At 39.2% G+C, this 20,185-nt stretch overlaps 1 protein-coding gene across 5 annotated transcripts in view; it reads right to left on the bottom strand.

The window, feature by feature from the left end:
- The window catches only part of DPP6 (dipeptidyl peptidase like 6), a 565,175-nt gene that overhangs the window by 46,117 nt on the left and 498,873 nt on the right, over positions 1–20,185 (bottom strand). For all 5 annotated transcript variants that reach the window (XM_061474523.1, XM_061474525.1, XM_061474522.1 and 2 more), the window contains exons 9-12: positions 13,579–13,733; positions 12,873–12,970; positions 7,715–7,838; positions 6,847–6,885 (exon numbers count right to left, since the gene is read on the bottom strand). In XM_061474523.1, the coding sequence (XP_061330507.1) occupies positions 6,847–6,885; positions 7,715–7,838; positions 12,873–12,970; positions 13,579–13,733 (416 nt within the window). The remainder of the gene's footprint in view (positions 1–6,846; positions 6,886–7,714; positions 7,839–12,872; positions 12,971–13,578; positions 13,734–20,185) is intronic.

Genomic DNA, 20,185 nt, shown 5'->3' with positions numbered 1-20,185 from the left:
TTTTCTCTGGTGTGTCAACAGCACTGTGCAGCTTGGTGTTATCAGCAAATTTGCTGAAGGTACACTCAACCAGTGCTGCTGACATAGATGTTAAACCAGTGTTCAAACTGTTTTCCCTCTTATTTTCCTGGCTTAGGTTTCAAGTATATTTTAAATCCATTCATGGCTTGTTGCAGCTGCATGAAATTATGGTTTCATTTCGTTCTGACATTGTTCTGGAACCTGAAACATGAAACTCTATATTGTTTTCGAATATCTTTCATTACAGAGAAACCCCATTGAAAAACAACTGTGATAGCTTGGGAGAACCTTCTGTTCGACAGGTTTTCCTTTACTGAGGTAAATAGCAATGAGTTCAGCTGACATTTCTATATCTGTGCCTACTGCATTACATATTCCAGCAATACATCTCTGCCAGCAAGAGCAGGCATTATGCAGATTAGTTTGAGCTTCATTCAGAGTTACAGGGGAAGGAGGTACATGGCATGGATGACAGATGTGAAGGCTTTAGCACTCGGTTGATGTTATGAGGCAGCCTGTGTGCATATTCCTGTTGCTGGAAAGACAATTCATTAATAAGCCCAGAACTTGGTTTAGGATCTTGACAGAGATGGTGACTTATCCTGGATGGCAAATGGTGGGGACATTAGGCTTTTGGAACAGGATTTTATACTGTAGGGAGCTACACTGGGCATGTAATTAAAATATTCTGCATGTGATATAAACAGTTTGAAACTTTGGTTAACTATTGACTGAATCCTACAACACCAGAACAGAAGGGCTCTCCTTGAAAAAAGTAGATCACTTTAATGCTGGTACAAGAAAATACTTTTCCTGTGCAGCAGGTAGGGAATTTTTGGAAGCTTTTGCCACAGGAGGCATATGGAAGCAGCTGGTATCAGGAAATACAAAAAGAGATTGAACAAACTCATGACTCATTAACAGATGCTAAAGGGAATAGACATGGATATAGTCTCAAATGTCTGTAATCATTTTATTGTAGATGGTGGTGAAATATGAGAGGACTGGACTATGGAAAGCAGCAGCTCACACACTGCCCCTAAATACCATCAGCTGCTGTGTCTGCTAAAGATAGGGTTGGAGCAGAGGAAGCAGAGGGGAGGCTCGTTGGGGTTCTTCTGAAGTCTTTATGGCTCTTCTTGTCTTCTTGCTCAGCTAGATCTTTCTATTCAGACAAATGAATTCTACCCAAACGTTCAAGACCAGTTACCAGAAATCCTCTGCTTCGTGCAGATGAAGGACAAAGCTGTTCTCATGTCAGCTGCATGCAGCAATAACTCAGTGCTCTTTGACCCAAGTATAAGGAAGAAAAAAAAGTAAGGTAACTCTTGTATGATTGATTCCACAGAAGCTTAAATTGAGCTTAAAACTGACTAAGTAAGTGTGACTAAATGTCCCATTTGCCTTTCTGAGTCCTGTGTGAACAGTCAGTGGCTGAGTTCAGAAAGCAGGTCTATCCAGAGCTCTCACTTGTGATGGGCTATTGCCCCCAGGGTGGAGGAGGAAGGATGTTTGGAGCTGAGGACTACCCAGTCATCCTCAGACCTGAAGGAATAATCACTGTACAAAGGATGAGCCTGTAGCTAGAGAAGAAATTGGTGGGACTAACCAACCTGTACCACTATCAGTAAAAGAAAGAGGCAGTAACTCCATTTCCAGCAACCTGTTTATCACTGTGTATCAAAATGATGCCACCAAAAACTTCAGCTTTGGTGAAAGAGGTAAGGGATGGAAGGCTGCTGGAAGGCATTGTGATGCTTGGGGGGCCTGCTGCTGGAGTTCAGAGCTGTGCAACACAGGTCAGCACAAACGGTCAGGAGAAGAAGAAACCAACGAGGGTCTCAGAAGCTTATCCCAAATTTGGCAGAATAAGTATGAATGACAGGACAATCCTAAATGCAGTCTGAACTTCTGTAGATCTTAAAGAGGGTCATGAAGTCCTGGAGTAAGGAATAACTATTTTTTAAAAAAGGTGGAGTGTATTCAGTTGTGTTTGGAGAGGGATCACTGAGCATCACCAGATCTGCAGCCACCTGAAGAAGATTCCTCTGGTGGAAGAAGGAATGATAAGGTGCATGCAGGATGGTGGGCAGTGCACTTTGAGAATGTGCATGACCAAACGTGCAGTGGGACAAACATTAAAAAGAGAAATTACCTACTTTATGGTCAGTCAGAGTGTGCGAAAGCCATGTGGACCCATAAGTACAGCACCTCCTAAACCATCCACATGTTAACATGGGTTGAACACTCATCATACTGCAGCACTGTGGGTTGCAGCTTCAGACTGGTCTGTCTGTGCTGTCATGGTTCAACATGCTGTCTGCCTCCTTCTCCACTGCTTCACACACTTTTGGCTGGACTACATGTATTTCCTCAGCAGATTCTTTGAAATTTTGTTTTACTATTGACTAACAATTATAATTCCATGAGAATGACATTCTTCTGGTTCACCCTCAAGTTTTAAAAAGAAAATGAATTAATTTGAATAACCCAATTCTAAAGATCCCAGAACTAATAATTTTGTTCTGTAGGTATTTATTCTTTCAGGGAAATGTCCCAGTACTTGAAGTGTCACAGTGCCATAGCTCTGATAAACAGGTAGGTGGGACATGAATGCTTTTAACTCTGCATTTTGGTAAACACTTTTGTTGAAATCCAAGAAAGTGTTAAAAATGCATATTGGCTTTACGGTGACGATGAAGTCATCTCCTCTTCTAGGCACAGGGGAAAGATCTCTTTCCATTCCCTACCGCCCTCAGCCCTTGGGGCAATGCTGAGCATCCCTGTCCCGACTCTCATGTGTGGCTGGGTGTACCACGCCAATGGCCATCTCTGAACCCAGGGCACCTGCACCAAAATACACGGTCATCATCTAGAGAGAAGCCCATGTCTCTGGATTTCATTCCCCTCCACTGGATCAAATCAGAACTCTTCATTTATGCACCAAAGCTTCTGTAGCCAGAAGCTGCTTTATTAGCTCTGGCAGATTAATTTGGATATTTGAATTATGGGGCTTTGGATCCAATTTCTACTTTATCCTTTCTCTTTTGGGCAACATTATGTCAGTTATGGGGTTGTTATATGAACAAAGGGCTTTACAGGATGAAAATGTCAGTCTTGTTTCTAAGGTTCTCTAAATTCTGTTTTTATTTTAAAAGTCATTTCATGCCATCTATTATCTACATGTAAGAATCATTACTGAGTCATCATGCTGTCAGGATTAAGGCAAGGGAGTCGAGTAGTAAAGGAAAAATGGTGTGAGGTTTTCAACATCTCAACCTTCTGACAGAGCAGAAGTCTTTAGTTTCAGACTGACATGATCTGAAACACTAGGGAAATAGGAGAAAAAAATTGAAAGAAAAATGCAACCCAAAGGAATTGTTATCAGAGTTGGCCAGCCAGCCCATGCAGGCAGTTCTGGAGGTTATACGTCTCTAAACAATTTTGTGGTAATCTCCTCATCCTGCCAATGTCAATGTCAAAGCCTACAGCCCTTGCTGGAGTTAGAATTACACCCTGGTTTATAATTAAATTTGTTCAGGCCACATTCACACTTAAATAATAAACCAATTAAAATGCCAGTAAAGTTTATCTTCAGCAGGTGCTTAGAAATTGTCTTTTTTCTCCCTTGCTGACTCACTGTCTGTATATGACCATCAATGGCACTACTGGAAAATGGCTTCATAAAAAATGGAACAAAATTGTTTACAGCTACAATTACTGTTTCAAAGAATTTATATATTTAAGCAAAAGTATGAGTGAAGTTCAGTCTGACTCTTGTGCTCAGAAGTGCAGAAGAAAGTATATAAATAAAAGCAGTAAAATCTTTCAAAATCCTCAGGCAGTTTTGGTGAACATGTGCCTGTTCTTTCTTGAGCAAAATGTTTGAAAACTCTGGCCCTGTTATCTGACAAGGAGCGACAGATACTTTCTAGCAAAACCTGTACACATACTATATATTTCTCATTACATTTTGAGTCATTTATCCTATTTTTCAGCTATGCAGACAGTGACAGCAGTATTTCTATTTGCCTGTGCTGGAGAGAGGCTCTCCAAAGATTTTGGACTTGAACAAAATTCATTCACGAACTTAAGCCCAGAAGGGAACATGAGATCATTTTCTATGACCTTCCACACACAAACTATTAAATGTCACTGAGTTACCAAACTACAACAACAACAACATTCAAATTCATGGGTCATATGCCCTATCTTAGAACTTCCAGTATTTCAGACAGCTGAAAAAAGTCAATGTTGTCATCCTTGGAGACTACTTTATATCCCTGGTGAGTAACTATTGATACTGACTTTTTTCTCTCCTCACCTCCTGTTTCCTGCCTACTGTGAAGTTTGCCCCTATTCCAGGAAGGCCAGATGCACATCAATTCCCATGAAAAAAAGCAAAACTCCTGTATACTTTTCAAACCAGATGTATGGAGTACTTTGAAGAAATGCTTTAAAGAATGAGGCAAACAGTTAGATTCCTTGGTCCTACTGATTTGAAATTGGGGTACTTCTCAAAAGGAAGTCTGGTCGAAGAGGCATATAGAATAAGCTGGTCAAACAAGCAGTTACCCATCATACTGGCTGTCTACAGGACACCTGGCTCATATGCATATGCCTATACTAAAATGTCTTAACCAAGGAGTCTTCATCCTGGTCTGAGTCACACTCCTGAGCTCTTTCAGTAGCTGCCTAATGTGTAATTCATCTTCTCCTTAAAGAGGTTAGGGGACTTGCACTGGCATTGAACATTTTCACATCATTCTCATAATCAGATGCATGCACATGCCCAGGAAAATAACATTCCAGTTTTCTAGACTAATGTGACATATAGTTAAAGGTAACTGCAGAAAATACAATTATCTTAACAATCATATATTCAGTCAAAACTAGAATGTAAAGTAATTTTGTTGTCAGAAATACAGGTGAAAGAGCTCTATAATTCTTCAGACTCTTACAAAAGCTTTTGAAGAGTACTATCAAATGTCTCCAAAGTCCATAGCAAATGTTATCTTAGTTTAGTACTGGATGTCTGACTCATTTGGCTGTAATGAACATCATTCTCTAAACTCAAACTCGGTACAAGCTGTTGGGAGATGCAGCAAAACAAACTGTATTTCCCTGGAGCAGGCCCATTAAGGACTGGCAGATCATTTACTACAGTTAATCAGGACAAAGTACCATCTTTCAATGACTGTCCATGTAATAGGCAAATGACCAAAGAATCACAGCAGTGTAAAAACACAGGTTTCAGTATACTGCAGTAATGGAGGCCTCAGTAAATAGTGGTGAAAAGATTAAAACTATCCTTGAATTTATAAAATAAATGAAGCCTGTGAAGTTTGGTTGTTTAGAATTTTTTAAGATACAAAATATGGGCAATTTAATTTTTTCTTGACTTCGCTTGCCTTTTAAGGTTTTGTTTTCAATGCAAGCTAACACTGTCCTGCAGCACATATACTCTACTCCTGAGTATAGCAATAAAGGATTATTTGAAATTCTTGGAGCACAAAATCTATTTCCTCTGTAAAATCAATTTTTATTTGGATCAGACATAGCCCACTGCTGCAGGACAGCCACTGGAGAAGAGGAGATCATTGTTCCTGTTGTGAACTGATGTACTGCAATTTCTCCAGGTTCTCAGATCTTCTGAACAAGCTGTGACAAAAATGTGAAATGTTTTAAATCTGGACTTGGAAAAATATAGTACAAGATCTTTATCTGACAAGCTGCTCCCTGTCTGGCATTCACATATCCCATGAAAAACAGTCCTGTGTTGCGGCCAGATTGGTATCAGCAGCTTCTCTCTCAAGAACAGCTCAGTCAAATCTGAGGTCCCTTCACAAACTGACTCCTGGGGAAGTGTTATAAATGATCTTCCAGAGATTTACATGCTTGAGATCTACGTGGTTTATATAGGCATATGCTGGAAAAAATTCCAAACCGACATACAAACAATAAAACAAACCTTTTTCACAAAAAAAAAAAAAAAAAAAAGGATAAATCCCATAAATCAAAACTCCTTGTGGGTTTAAATTTGCTATATCTCCCTTTTTTTAGCGTCTATTTTCATCTTTGTTTTATTTCATTTGGGCAATGGCAGCACATAGCCATACAAAGTAATAGTATTATGTACTAAGTTACAGTGTTAGAAGAATTACATGGCAGAGTTGTCTGGTAAAACAGGATATTAAACTCCATCAGCCAGTTTCTCCCCATTCCATGCTCAACATCAGCTCTTGTTTTATCTGCCCCATTGACAATTTACCTTAATTTTTTACCTTTTTACATCTGCAAATAGCTGCAGAGTAATACAGAGAAAAATGTCAAATTTAGCTTAAGTGACTTAAAAGTCCTGTCTGCATGATTTTGGCTCTGAATGGACATATGCTGTCTCAGTAAAATTGACCTTTGATCTTCTGTTTTCAATAGTGGACTTCTTTCCTGCCTAGAAGATCAGAGAAGAAACACCAAGAAACACTGTTAAAAATCATTAGTCTCAAAGCAGGGTATGAAGGACCGACTCTGAGGTTGATGAGTCTTACAAAGATATTGTCAGTGGGTGAATTTGCACCAGCATCAGCTTTTTCATCTCTTTTAAATCCAAGTAAATTGCAGACTAAGAAAAAATGGGCTCTCTCAGGGAAGATGGCATCTTTAACAAGAACTTGTTAATTACTGAGAAATTCTTTTCTATAACACAGATCACGCCATCTCTGAAGCATCTTTCTCAGGTCTGGAAATCAGTTTTTATCTTTGGGGAAAAAACAATGAAACAAAAAACTACCAAAACCTTGATCACAAAGAGAAGATCATTATTACCTGTCTGTGCAGCCAGCCTTCACTTTCATCTTCATGTTTCTAAAACAGAAAAAGATCATTAATACCATACTTCTCATGTATTACATTTTGCTTGTCAGTGCAGGAAGCAGTTGGATTGAGTCTGAAAAGTTGTTCAGAAATACAAAGAAACTGTTTAAGCATGTGCTTCAGGAGTGTAATCCAACGGCTGCTCTCCTTGTCTCTCCTCCCTCACGAATAGGCATTCTCATTCAAGAAAACATTTTACTGTCTACAGTAAATCCACAAGATAAATTATACCCCAAAGAAATAAAGAAATAAAGAAAGGTTGAAATGAAAGTTGTTAAGAAAAGACTCTGCATGGTGCTCTATGCACAGTATTGCATCCTTTTTTCAATGGATGGATATACAAGAACAATTTTCTGCTGCGGAAACACCTATGCCAGTTTAAAAGATGGTATCTGGTAATACTTACACAGGTTATAGGAATACACCATTTACATTAGTGTGTTTATAGAAGGGATTAATTAAATATAATTAAAATGAAGGTAGATAAGCATGAGCCATTTTTAATGCCATTAGATACATATAACCCTATTAAACTAGAATGACACAAAGATATTCAGGATAAAAACTGTTGATATGTGTGTGCTCGTGCATACACAGTTATTTCAAGACAAGTAATCACTCTTACACACACACACACTGTTCCTGGCTATGTAGAAGATGCAAGAAGAACACCACCACAAAAGTAAACATTGCAGACACTGTTTATATTCTGTGATCTATGTCAGGTGACTTGTTGCCAGGTAAAATAACTGAAAGTATTTTCATCTTGCACAGGTTATGATAACCAATGGCAAGTGACCTTTTGGCTCACTTCTCCTACCTTCGTGCAGACTCCCGTGGTGGCATCGCATAGCGTCAGGATAGACACGTTCTGGGCCCTGTTCAGCCAGTTTACTGCCACCTTGGTGCTGGTTGCCCATTTCACCATGGTTATGTAGTAGTCCCTGAAAAAACAGGCATGCATAAATCACAGTAGTGACATCCTAATGAATTGAAATGTGGCAGAGCAGACAGAGGCTGCTGCAGGCAAATGGTCCAGGAGCAATCACTAGTTATTAAGAATGTTGCATCTTGATGTCTCTAGGCTGCCTTATGTATGGATTTCAAGCCTTAAAAATGACATTTTTAGGGCTGTGCAGGTGTTTTATCTGCCACTTCAGAAAGTCATTTTCAAAGAAGAGACAAATGCAGAGATAAAGAATCTTTCAAGCTATTCTGTCTTCCGAGAAGGACTGAAATGCCTGGAGCTACAAATTCATGCACAGGTGGAAAAGAAATTGCAAACAATTTCCATTCTGAGCACACTAACTGGCTGACTCAGACCCATCACTGTCAGGGTTGGATTCTTTATGCTTATGAAGAGTTAATGGCCTCTAAATATGCCTACTACACACCAAAATATCCACGAGTGTTACACTGAAAAGAAAATAGCAAGAAGGAAATAGTTTAGAGAAACACAGGGTTTCTGTAAAGCAGCTACATCTGTTGCCATGAAGACGCCAGCAGAGATATGACAGTTTCCATCGGCAAATCCAACATCCCACACTCCCTGTACCATCCTCTACTGCTGGACATATTCAGGTTGTGATAATACTTAGAATAAATCAGCAGTGTGGGCTGCACGGTCCTGTAATCAATATCTTTAGGAAAAGTCCTATACTTCAGTATATACGTATTTACATTGCTCACTGTGCTATAGTGAGCAATGGAACCACTTAGGTTGGGCTGAGCTGCAAAATACAGAATCACAAGTAAGTACGTGGATGGTCACCTCTTTAGAGCCAGTATGCAGAGGTACTTGCAGATGTCCACCTCTGCAGCAATTCAGGGCTTCACCAATTTATCTGTAGGGTAAAACTCTGGCTGAGCTGACAAAGCCGGTGATGTTATAAGATACTGCTGGGCTATGTGGGCCAAAGACATCCTTAAATTATAATATGACTTTTCACAGCATACAGTCTATAAAAAATTTATTAGTTCATTTGTTTGCTATAAAATATGCATAAGGAATTGTTGCTCTCATTGGAATTAATGTGGTGTGTCACTGGAGAGTACTTTATGTTCTGGCAAGCACTCCTACATATACTGAAGAGAAAGGGCAAAAGCAACAAAGACCCATTTGTCTAGCAAAATAACAAGTTGGAAATTGATTTTGTAGTTTTCAGTAGTATCTAGTGCCTGAATTTGGCTGGGGAAAAATAACAAAGGACCTCAATGATTGCATCCACTGCACTGGAAGGAAGGATACTTCCAGGTGAGACAACAGCAATCGGAATTTTTCATCCTGAAATAAAACTGTAATTTTACTCTTTATCAGTAACAACATAGGCCCTAAGAGGAAAAAAAGCAACAAAGCAAAATTAAACTGCATAACTGTCTCTTCTTTCTCTCCGAAATTAACTGAGCAGATTCAGACACCCCAGAAAAGGAGTGCAAACTTAGTACATATTGTGGCTTGAAGCATTTTTTCTGTAAATCCAATTTAAAGTTTGAAGGACATAGATTCAATTTTTACATCCCTCTCATTGTTTGAGCACAGGAGCCACAGTTCTTTCTCAGGAACTTTTAATTATTATTTTAGGTCAAACATTAAGTTCCCTACCACCCCAGAGATAGGTATGAAGTCTCAATTTCTCTCTGAAGCCTCTCCCAGCCATCAAGCCCATGGATACCCTAGCCAGCAGACACCTGCAGATACTTTTATAGTTATTATTCTAGTCTCACACCAGTGTGGAATCTTCAATTCACTTTACACATCTTCTGTAGGACAAACAGGTTTTATGTTTCCCATTTTGCAGAAGAGAATAAGACAATAAGGTGTGATTGATCTCAGTTAATTTTAAACAGTTCTGCCAGCTGCACTGGTTGAGCAGCCAGTGATGAGAAAGGGGGAGCCAGTGCACTTCCCAAGCCCTTTCTGCTGTCCTGTCCTAGATTTGATACGGAGCTGATGTAAGGAGAACCAGTTTCTTCCCATAGAGCAAAATCTAGACCAGCAGGCACCTGACCACGTAGATATCCACATCGAAGTGGATTACACCCTCCAAAAGGAAAGGCATAACTCATTTGAGCTCCTTTAGGAAGGGTGCAGTTACGTTGAGCTGTGCAATCTATTTCCCCATTCCAGTAAAGATGTTGCAGATTATTTTTCAGCACCATTATTTAAACCCTAATTTTACTTGGCTGCTTTCTGGAGGTATGAACCTAAATTATGAGGCATGAATCTACAATATGGATACTTGAAGTATGACAACAGTAATAAAGCCATAAACACCACAAAGAACAGACAGTGATATATTACATGGCAAAGTGACAGGCAGCAGTCCAGCCTGCGGTCCCTGGGATACCGCTGGTTCCTGCTTGTGGTCCAGACTCACGTTGTCTGAGCTCCTCCATTATTAATCTGTTCATGACCTATGCAAGGACCAATGCTGATATCTGCATTTGGGGAGATAACCTTTTCCTTTAATTTTCCATCTGGGATGCAAATATGATGTGAGAAATAAGCTGGATCATGGTCCAATTCTGAGAACCTGCTGATACAACTCTTGGAGTGCAATGGCTTGCACAAAAATAAAAAATGCCTGACAGGCATTTAATGTTTTAATACATCTCCTCCCCTTTCCCTCACCCTCCTGAAATCTCCACCTCTTCCCTTCACTTTCTTTTCCTCACAATAAAGCATGGCATTAGAGAAAATGTGGCAAAAATGCTGAGAAACAAAGATATTTAAAAGGAAAAATCACAGTTGTACAATTTCCCCCAAAATATGTTTTCTCATTATCAGCTTTGCTTTTTTCATTTTTTTTTTATTTTTTACTGAAAAATATTCCAACCCTGTGGAAAATTTCTGACTTCCTTTAATTCTTAAAAAAAAAAAAAAATCAACAAAAAAAACAAGACCCTGGCATATCTCCACTTTATTCTCAGCTTTATTAATTGTACTGAATCACTTTGCTCCAGATGAAAAAAACACCAAGGAGTACTGCTCTGTCCATATATCATCTGCTTGAACAGATTGAGCACATTGAAATGCTTCAGATAGGGCTACTCTGGTTGAAGATCCTTATCATCAGCTTCTCCCGCTTCTTTGAAGCTCCCTTCTGTAACTAACTGTACAGTATATCCCTCTTGTCTATTTTAATGAAATGTTATCACACTAATCCTCTCATTTCAGAAAACATATGCATAATGAAAATGCACCCCTATTGCTCTAGCAGCACAACTTATATCATGCCCTAGGGATGGCAATTGCCATGGTTTTGATGAAATATACAGAGACTAATTAATGATGATATATTTCACATAATTTTACAATATTGATTGCAACTAAATAAATTACAGCCACCCATAACCATATAGAACAAATTTATTAACAACACTTGGATCCTACAGTGTGCAGTTATTACTATAATTAAAATGTTTCTGAGTCTCTCTGTTTACAGAGTAAGCTAGCAACAGAAAAATGATACTGCTCAGGAGCTGCAGTCCTGATACTGTGGTTCGGATACTGAGATGCTGAATTGCTGCCTGCTATACAGATCTGATGTTGAATTTTTGAAAGGCAAGTGCATTTATGCTCATTTGGTTTGGCACGAGTCATACATCTTTTGTTGCATAAATGGATTTGGAATATTTTAGAGTTATCCATTGAAAATATGTTCTGAGGCTGACACTAGGTTTCCCAGCAAAGAAAGGCAGCTCCCACCATAATGATCCCACCAGTCCAGTACCCTTTCATCAGATGGCTAAATAGCCTATCCACACACCTTATATATTTATCATGCATAATGAAGATCACCCCTGCACCCTCCCCTGCCCTGTGTCACTATCTCTGTGCTGCAACTGTATCTTTATTGGCAGTGGAATTACAGATCCAGCAATCCAATTTAGCATTCAGTAAAAAAAGGTTAGCATGCATGTTGGTTGGGCACTCCTACATGAACAAGTGATGGGCTTGGGAATGATTATCTTTCATTTGTAGGAACTTAAACATGAGAAGTTCAGGTTAGAGATAAGAAAGAAGTTCTTTACTGTGAGGGTGGTGAGGCACTGGAACAAGTGTTCCAGGGAAGTGGTAAATGCTCCATCCTGGGCAGTGTTCAAGGCCAGGTTGGACAGAGCCTTGGGTGACATGGTCTAGTGTGAAGCATCCCTGCTTATGGCAGGGCTGCTGGAACTAGATGATCTTAATTTGTTTCCAACCCAAACCTTTCTATGAGTCTATGATCTGAAGTTGCTTCTCTCCTGAACAAGGTAAAAGTAGCTTAACGTAAACATAAATGTAAACCACAATATAACATAAACACACACACTGTAAACACCAATGTAGCTCAAGCTTTCACCACATGCTGAAGTTCAAGCCAAACTTTTAATCTCTTGCTGAATGCAGACTTAAGCGCTTACATAATTAGAAATGGCTATCTAAGTAGTTGGCTGAATTGCAGACCAACTTCTAACATACACTTGCCCTAAAACCAGCAAAAATCTTTCCTTTTTATTTTTAATGAAGACTGGGCAATGTATTTGTAGAATGTCCACCTGGTTTCATTCCCATGTTCACATCATGAAGTGGTGAGCTCACATTTGCTGTGTTGTAGGGCTGCCCTGTTTCTGCCTCATGGTCTTTCATACAGGCTGAAAACAACATCCCTCCTACAATGCCCGCGATTACATGTGAAATGAATGTGGGTTTATGGATTTGGAGATATTCTCTAAATTCTCTAAGTTCTCTAAAAATAACCGTATTCTGAAGTGAGTCTGGGTCACAGCGATTTCAAGTAAAAAACTAATAATGTTCTATAAAATACATGCAAAAAGGAAAATAATTTGAAAAATTTGTAGCAGGTGTACACAGAATAAAATTCTTCCCTAGTGGCAGGTAAAAATATTGTAAAATGATCTCGAAAAGAGTCAGAGTCTGATTTAAAACCACAAGAGAACTGATGTGCAGCATCCTGGGGTGAGAAAGCACCTACCTCATTCTCTGATCGTCTGGGGGAGTCATCTCCAGGTCGTGGGTAGGTCCGTTCAGACCAATCACATGCAAAGAAATAGTCGGATTTTCCATTCCAGCCTGGATTTTAAAATAAGAATAAATTATCATATCTTGCACAACACTGAATGGTTTTGATTTATTATACCTCCGTGGATTATAAAACAATTCCATTGTATGGGGTTACACACTGGACTGCTGCAGTTGTTCACAGGGAAACTGCAACTGTAGTGATGTAGTGGCATGGAGGTGAGGAAAGGTTGGCAGGCACAACCAAGGGGTAATTTTAGTTAGGACATCTTTAGTCCTTTACCTTGGTAAAAAATGCCACGGTGACTGGAAATACCTCTATTTTAATGTATCTTTTCATAAAAGGTTGTTTAACAGGGTGATGACAAATATAATAAAATACTGATTCATTTTGTGTTGCAGGAAAGGGCACCCCTTAGTGAATCATTCGTTATTTTCCACAAAACCTGCATGCACGTAGATACTTCTCCTGTTAAATTATGGTTCAATTTGGAACAACATGTGAGGTCTTAGGTAACCAGTACATAAAGCAAGACACTCAGAAGAAATGATTGCAGCACAGCACACTCCTGTACTGTCTTATAATAGAGAATTACAACAGTAACAGCAGCAGTGTGTCAATACTGGGAGAGAGAACTATTTGTTTTATTTTCCCTTACCTTTGGATAATGATATGTTTTAACAGTAGGGTAAAGGCTGCCAGTGTATACCGGGATCTCCATAGTGGGGACTCTGGAGGCATTAATTGTTGCATACGCTAACCTGGTGCCATCAGGAGACCACCAATGAGCAATATGAGTCTTTAAGATCTCCTCTAATTAAGAAAAAAAGACAGGAAAGAGCAGGAAAAAAGGCTATCAGATGTAAATTACTAATTAGTAATAAATGAAACTGTAGATATGGAAATCCCAGTCTAATCACAGCACGGGAAGGATGCCACAGGAATATCAATTAAAAACACTCATTAAATCCATGTACACAAATGAACACAAATGATAACAATTACTCTGAATATATAGGTTATTAAGCATAATTACCTTGCTCAAGAAACATCGTATTATTCACATTAGTACACATATTATGACAGCATAAAAGGCCCTGCTACTCCTACAGTGCATCCTGTACATAGGAATATGTATTGTATCATCGCACAGGACATATATGAACATATATCTATGCACGTGTTGGCAGTGCTTGGGTTCCTGCCTGTCTGATGGCAACATAACCAAGGCTCCCCCGGTGCTAATGGAGAACTATAATGACTGAGGGTTTAACTTGCCTTCATAAGGAGTTCACGAAGTCATACTAGGCACATATCAACGGTTTATAGTCAGATAAAAATGCTTCCGCTACAATTTAAATCTTCCTAAGCTCTGTTGCCAGTTGGGAATAAACAAAAATAGCAATTTTCTGTACCTTATGTAATGCTGGAACTTGGAAACAATTTACAAGATACTAAGCTTTAGAGTCTGTGGCTTTGATACCATCTTGACTTTTATCCCTATTTCATTTTTAAAATCCCTTTTGCAAACAACTTTTCCACAAATAGCCAGCGTCAGAGACTGATTCTTTTTGACACTGAATTTTGGAATTACAGATATTTTTGTGATTGGAATAATGCAGTTGTTGCTGAAAAGGTACTCAGAAAGATATGAATACAAACATGTCAGAGTTGAAGTTTGTAAGGAGAAAACAAGATTGCCATCATAAGAAATCACTTTGCAGACTGTGAGAACCTAATTCTCATCAAACACAAATTCAAAGGACTTCTAATTTCTAAAACTTTTTCCATATCATTTAATATCCTTCCTTGTGAAGATGACTTCAGCTTATAGATACCCAGAAAACCTCTAACATTCACTCTTTGTCCAAATTGTCTCCAGTTACTCCAGTTACTGACATTTGGAAGACACTAATGTGACTTTTTAAACCTCCCATTTTTCAAAAGGTAATAATGTGATGCATTTTCATTAAGAGGCTTAATATCCCATGAGTCATTCCTATTTAAACCATACCACAAGAGCCTGCACACGCTGTACAGACTGATGGGCAGGAAGTCAGGTCCCATTACTTTAATGTGAGAATAAGAATTAAAGAGGCTGCAGAGTGTTTCTAAGCCTTTGCCATGAAGCCCTGCTACACAAGTCCAAGGAGCTCCGATATCTGCTATTATTACTGGTCATTGGAAAAACGAAGATTTTCAGAGTTCAGACCCATCATGTTTGGACATCACCTTATGGTGAGCCCTCAATCAAACCAGGACATCGCTGTGGCCTGAAAAATAGAAACTTACCAAAGACTGTTTTGTTTCTTTAAAAAAAAAAATCTTGGACGAGCAATCCTTGGAAAATAGACAGGCAATTATATACATCATGGAGAAAATTAACAACTTGGTTAATCCAGGCTTGCATGTGGTTTGAGATAAAACTTAAGGTACCATTAGAAAGGGTACAAGGGAAAATCATCCTAAATAGCTATGCTTTCTACAAATAAAAAAAATGAATCAATACTGAATGGCGACATGTAAGTAAGGTTTTGGAAAGACATCTAGGAAGTTGTAAGTATTACATGGGAAAGCATGTCTGGCAAATTTGCCTTGCTGCGTTTTTGTACCTGCTGTACGTACATCTGAAAGATGCTGCTTTTGACTCGTATATTGGTTGCTCATTGAAGAGATAATTAAAAGCATAAAGGAAAAGGAGTAAAAATGGATGGCAGATGAATCCTTGACATTTTAACTTTAATTAGGAACGACTTTATTCAGCAAACATTTTCTCCAGCATCTCAGATTAATGAAGCAGTTCTGTTGAAGGTCACATGCCAAGAAAGGTTTTAGAGCAGGTTTTGTAGTCCTCTGTTAATGAGATTTAATTGTGTGAACCTTTGCCTTGAAACAAAGCCAGGACCTTACCACTATTAGAGAAATGAGTTAGCTTCAGCAAACCAGAGAACATTCTTATAAAGTACAAAATGCATTAGTACCAGAAAGTTTCAGCTGAAATTACAACATTATTTGCAGACAAACTGTTCTTGGGGACACTTTATTCCTTGCACTTTCATTCACCACATGCTCAGAAAATCAGTTGTACTCAATACTCCTCGGTCTTTCTGAAGTTAGTTCAGATCCTACCTCTCGTATATGAGAAACCAGGTTCTCCTTAAAGACCAACCACCCACTCTGCATATACCTCATGACCACCTCTCTGAGAGTATAAAGCAATAATTGATCACAACTCAAAGCTTGCAGTTGCTGGATGTTACATGATGTAGGGATGCTGTGACTCAGCTGCGGAGATACTTCTCAGTTGCTGGTGAATTTGTGCTCCTTTCTCCACACCTTTGCTTGCCAGCCATCACACTGGGGCACACGAATCCTAGAAATAGTGAGGATGAAGTGTGCAGTTCTTTAACTGAAAAAGGACTTCTTAGACTTTGCGGCTGCGTTAAAGCGGTGTCTGAAGCAAAGCAGTGCTTATTCCACGTTACCACATTTACTATCAACCCTCTCTGAAACAGCTGGATGACCTTGTTTATAAGTAGTGACTCTTTGGTGGGGATATGTATTGGCCAGCTGGCAATCCAGTAAAATTCTCGTATTTAAGGAGTGTTACAAGATGTGCATTTTAATCCCCCTTCTAGCTGAATAAGATGTAATTAACTGATCATTTCAAAGCTCTGTGGAACAAAGAATTGTTTAAGCTAACAGACCCTCAGGAGGAGTATTTGAAGTCCGAGGTCGGAGTATATTCAGTGACATGAAGCAGAAAAGAAGTCCCTTGCTGCAGTTCACAGCTTCCAAGTAACAAGATGTGATGAGTTTGGGTTTGGATATAGCATTTGGCTGTGATACCATAAGGGCAATACCTGAATGGACTGCACAGTGGATGGACAATTTTATTAAGTGTGTTTATTCAAAAGTAGCCCAGTACATGTATAAAAAGAAAGGAATCATTTGCTTGTTGCAAGCTTTGAGTTAATGTCAGCAGTACTTGCAAGAGCAATGCAATAGCAGACTTGTATCTTACATTAGGTAAGAAACTTCCCAAGGAATCACAGGAAATAGGGCTGCAAGGGATTTCAGAAATTATCTGGCTTCTTCCTCCATGGGCAATATCCACTCCAATCCTGTAAGGAATCTTTACAAGTGGATTTTGCTATTCCTTTTGATACTGCTATAGCACCTTTGGCAGAGGTTTGGCCACAGAAATCAAACAGTTTCTATTTTCTACCTAACCACTGAACAGTCCCACTGAAGTGCATCTAGACCTCTGCCTTCTTTTACAAAATCAATGCAGGGAAAAGCATCAGGGATTCATCTTTTGCAACCTCAGTGGCAACCAGCAGATTTCTGTCATAGTGACCATGTTTGGAAATATAAACACATGGCTTTAATGTTATGACCCATAATCTGCCATTGTGGTTTTGCTCCAGACATTTCCACAACAAATCCACTGCCCATGCTTGCACAGAGTTCTAGATTGGCAGAGCTCCTCTTTGTTAATGGGTGCATCTAAATGCAATGGCCATGCGTGTTTCTTCATACATTTCTAAAAGTCTAAGTAGCTCTGCAGCCTTTGTCCATCCTCAGTCATATCTGTGAATTATGACATTCTGTTGAAGGTGGCAAAGTTGTCTTATTCTTAGGGAAAGGATGAAGCCTTCATGAATGACTAGATGGGAAATCCATCGGTAGCTTAAAGGTTTATTACAATTTTGGTATCTTAACAGTTTTATTCCAGTTTTTGAAGCTGCCACAAATAACTTCTAATTTTCAAGTGTGAATTAATGGAAACAGAGACTTGCAAAAGAAGACAAAGATGCTTGGACAGTCCTCTGACAGGTACCATTGCAACCCCTTTCTTGTTTTTCTGTCATCACAGTCACCAGAGGCATATAGCTGTATTAGTGTATAATCTACTGTGCATACTACAAGCATCAATAGTCCAGTTCCCATGTACAATGAAAACAGCTGAAGAAACCACCCTGATCAGTCACTTTCCTTTGGCTGTCCACATGCTTCTGCTCCGCACAAGGCAGGATCCTGTCAATTCACAGCCATCCTCCAGATATGCCTGAGCCCATGTGTCCACATTGCTATCCCTCATTGTGAGTGCAGTGGAAGCCATACCAACACTGCTCTGCTGGTCATGGCACATAAAGCCCTTCTACAGGAGTGAGCAAGTCAGTGAAAGGCTGTTCCTAAGAGCTTTTCAATCTTTAACTGCTAATGTGTTCCAATAAGAAGGCCCAGGAAGTATATTACAATGAATGCAAAGAAACCGACCTTTTCTCTTCCAAAAAAAAATTACTCACAGATCTGTACTGCAGTTAAACAAGAGATCTTCTGGAAAGCTGAATGGTGTGTTTACCCTCGGTGAAGCCTGTCATGTTATACTGATGTATGGCAGTTAACAACTGCAATGTTATTGACTTCAAAAAAGTAACTTACATTTACAATAGTGGAGGAGATTGGAGACTGAGCAGGAAGAGGTTTTTAACTGCATCTAGAAAAGTAGAGGCTTTCTGCATCTTAAGAGGTCAAAATAAGGGCACAGTGGGTAGAGGTACCGAACAGGCTTCAGCTATTAAATCAATCAATTTCTTTTATACAATAAAAATTCTCTTCCTGTTCAGGACATTTCATTTTCTTCTTCAGTTGGAAATCAAACCGGTATTATGAGTGTTGTGCTCACAGAGGCCAAAGACAAATAATAAAGTTTGATTCTCCTTTGAATAGATTCAGAGATGTGCACACACACACACAAACATATCTAGTTTTCTGTCAACAGACCCATTGATTTCTGAATATTTCAATTTTTACACAAAGTATTATCCAAGATTTTGTCTGTCAGAGGGAACTTCCCCATCTATGTTAATTATTGCAGATGTGGTAAAGTGCAGCAATTCCAGGAAGCATAATCAATGGTTTTGTTTGTGCAATGCATTGTTGCTAGTGCTCAGATCATTAAGTATCTGGTGTGCTGAAGACATTTTGCTGCTTTATTAAAACTGTTAATAAAAAGGAATTTTAAACAAAATGAAATTAAAGCCTAACATAAAGGCCATGGCTTACACTAGGAAAGAAAGCTCAAAAGAATTTGTCAGTAGAAAGCATCAAAAGAACATGAGAGGAAGAGAGATCAGAGAACAGAAAGGGGGTCTAGGAAAGGAGAAAACAAAGACTTCTGAGACAGCAAAACCCCCAGGGTTCTCATAAAAACATCAAATAAATACAAATGCTTATTTGACAGCTGCCATCTGTTTTAAAATCAATTACTAGATCATCTCAAAGCACCAACCACACGTCCAAATTGATTACTATTGTACAGTTTGAAAGCAAGTACTTTTACCCAGTTATGGAAAATTCACTGTTCATATTGGCCTTCGCTGACATGTGTTTCAGGGAAGGCTTTAGAAGGCCACTGTGCCATCTTTCAAACACACGCAAGCAAATTCTTAAAAAGTTGCTATAGTGTAGATCTATACCAACTTCCATTAAGTCACTGCAATAGGTATAAAATGGGTGTAAAAGTAGCTATGTGTATGCAAATAGAATAAAACTGCTTTATATTTCTATACGCAATCTATATTTTCATGTGTTGACATTATTTTATGCTGATGTCAGCAACAGCCCTGAAGCATTATTGATTTCAGTGCAATTATTCCTCTTTCACAGTTGTTTAATTGAGTCAGGTGGAAAACCCCATAGTTTTGCAGGGGCACTGAACAATTCAACAACCTTTCGTAGAAAAAAAATGTCTCACAGTCATAGAACCATAGAATAGTTAGGGTTGGACCCCCTGCCATGGGCAGGGACACTCCACACTAAACCATATCACCCAAGGCCTCGTCCAACCTGGTCTTAAACACTGCCAGGGATGGAGCATTCACAACCTCCATGGGCAACCCATTCCAGTGCCTCACCACACTAACAGGAAAGAATTTCCTTCTTATACCCAATCTAAACTTCCCCTGTTTAAGTTTGAACCCATTATTCCTTTTCCTATCACTACAGTCCCTAATGAAGAGTCCCTCTCCAGCATCCCTATAGGTCCCCTTCAGATACTGGAAGGCTGCTATGAGGTCTCCACGCAGCCTTCTCTTCTCCAGGCTGAACAGCCCCAACTTTCTCAGCCTGTCTTCGTACAGGAGGTGCTCCAGTCCCCTGATCATCCTCGTGGCCCTCCTCTGGACTTGTTCCAACAGTTCCATGTCCTTTTTATGCTGAGGACACCAGAACTTCACACAATACTCCAGGTGGAGTCT

This window comes from Pezoporus flaviventris, unplaced genomic scaffold (genome assembly GCF_033815535.1).
Source record: "Pezoporus flaviventris isolate CSIRO_AGI_PZ_B2104156 unplaced genomic scaffold, CSIRO_AGI_Pfla_v1 ptg000079l, whole genome shotgun sequence".
NCBI classification, from domain to species: Eukaryota; Metazoa; Chordata; class Aves; order Psittaciformes; family Psittacidae; genus Pezoporus; species Pezoporus flaviventris.
Note: the sequence above shows the minus strand (reverse complement) of the source record. Positions and strands in the feature narration are given on the sequence as shown.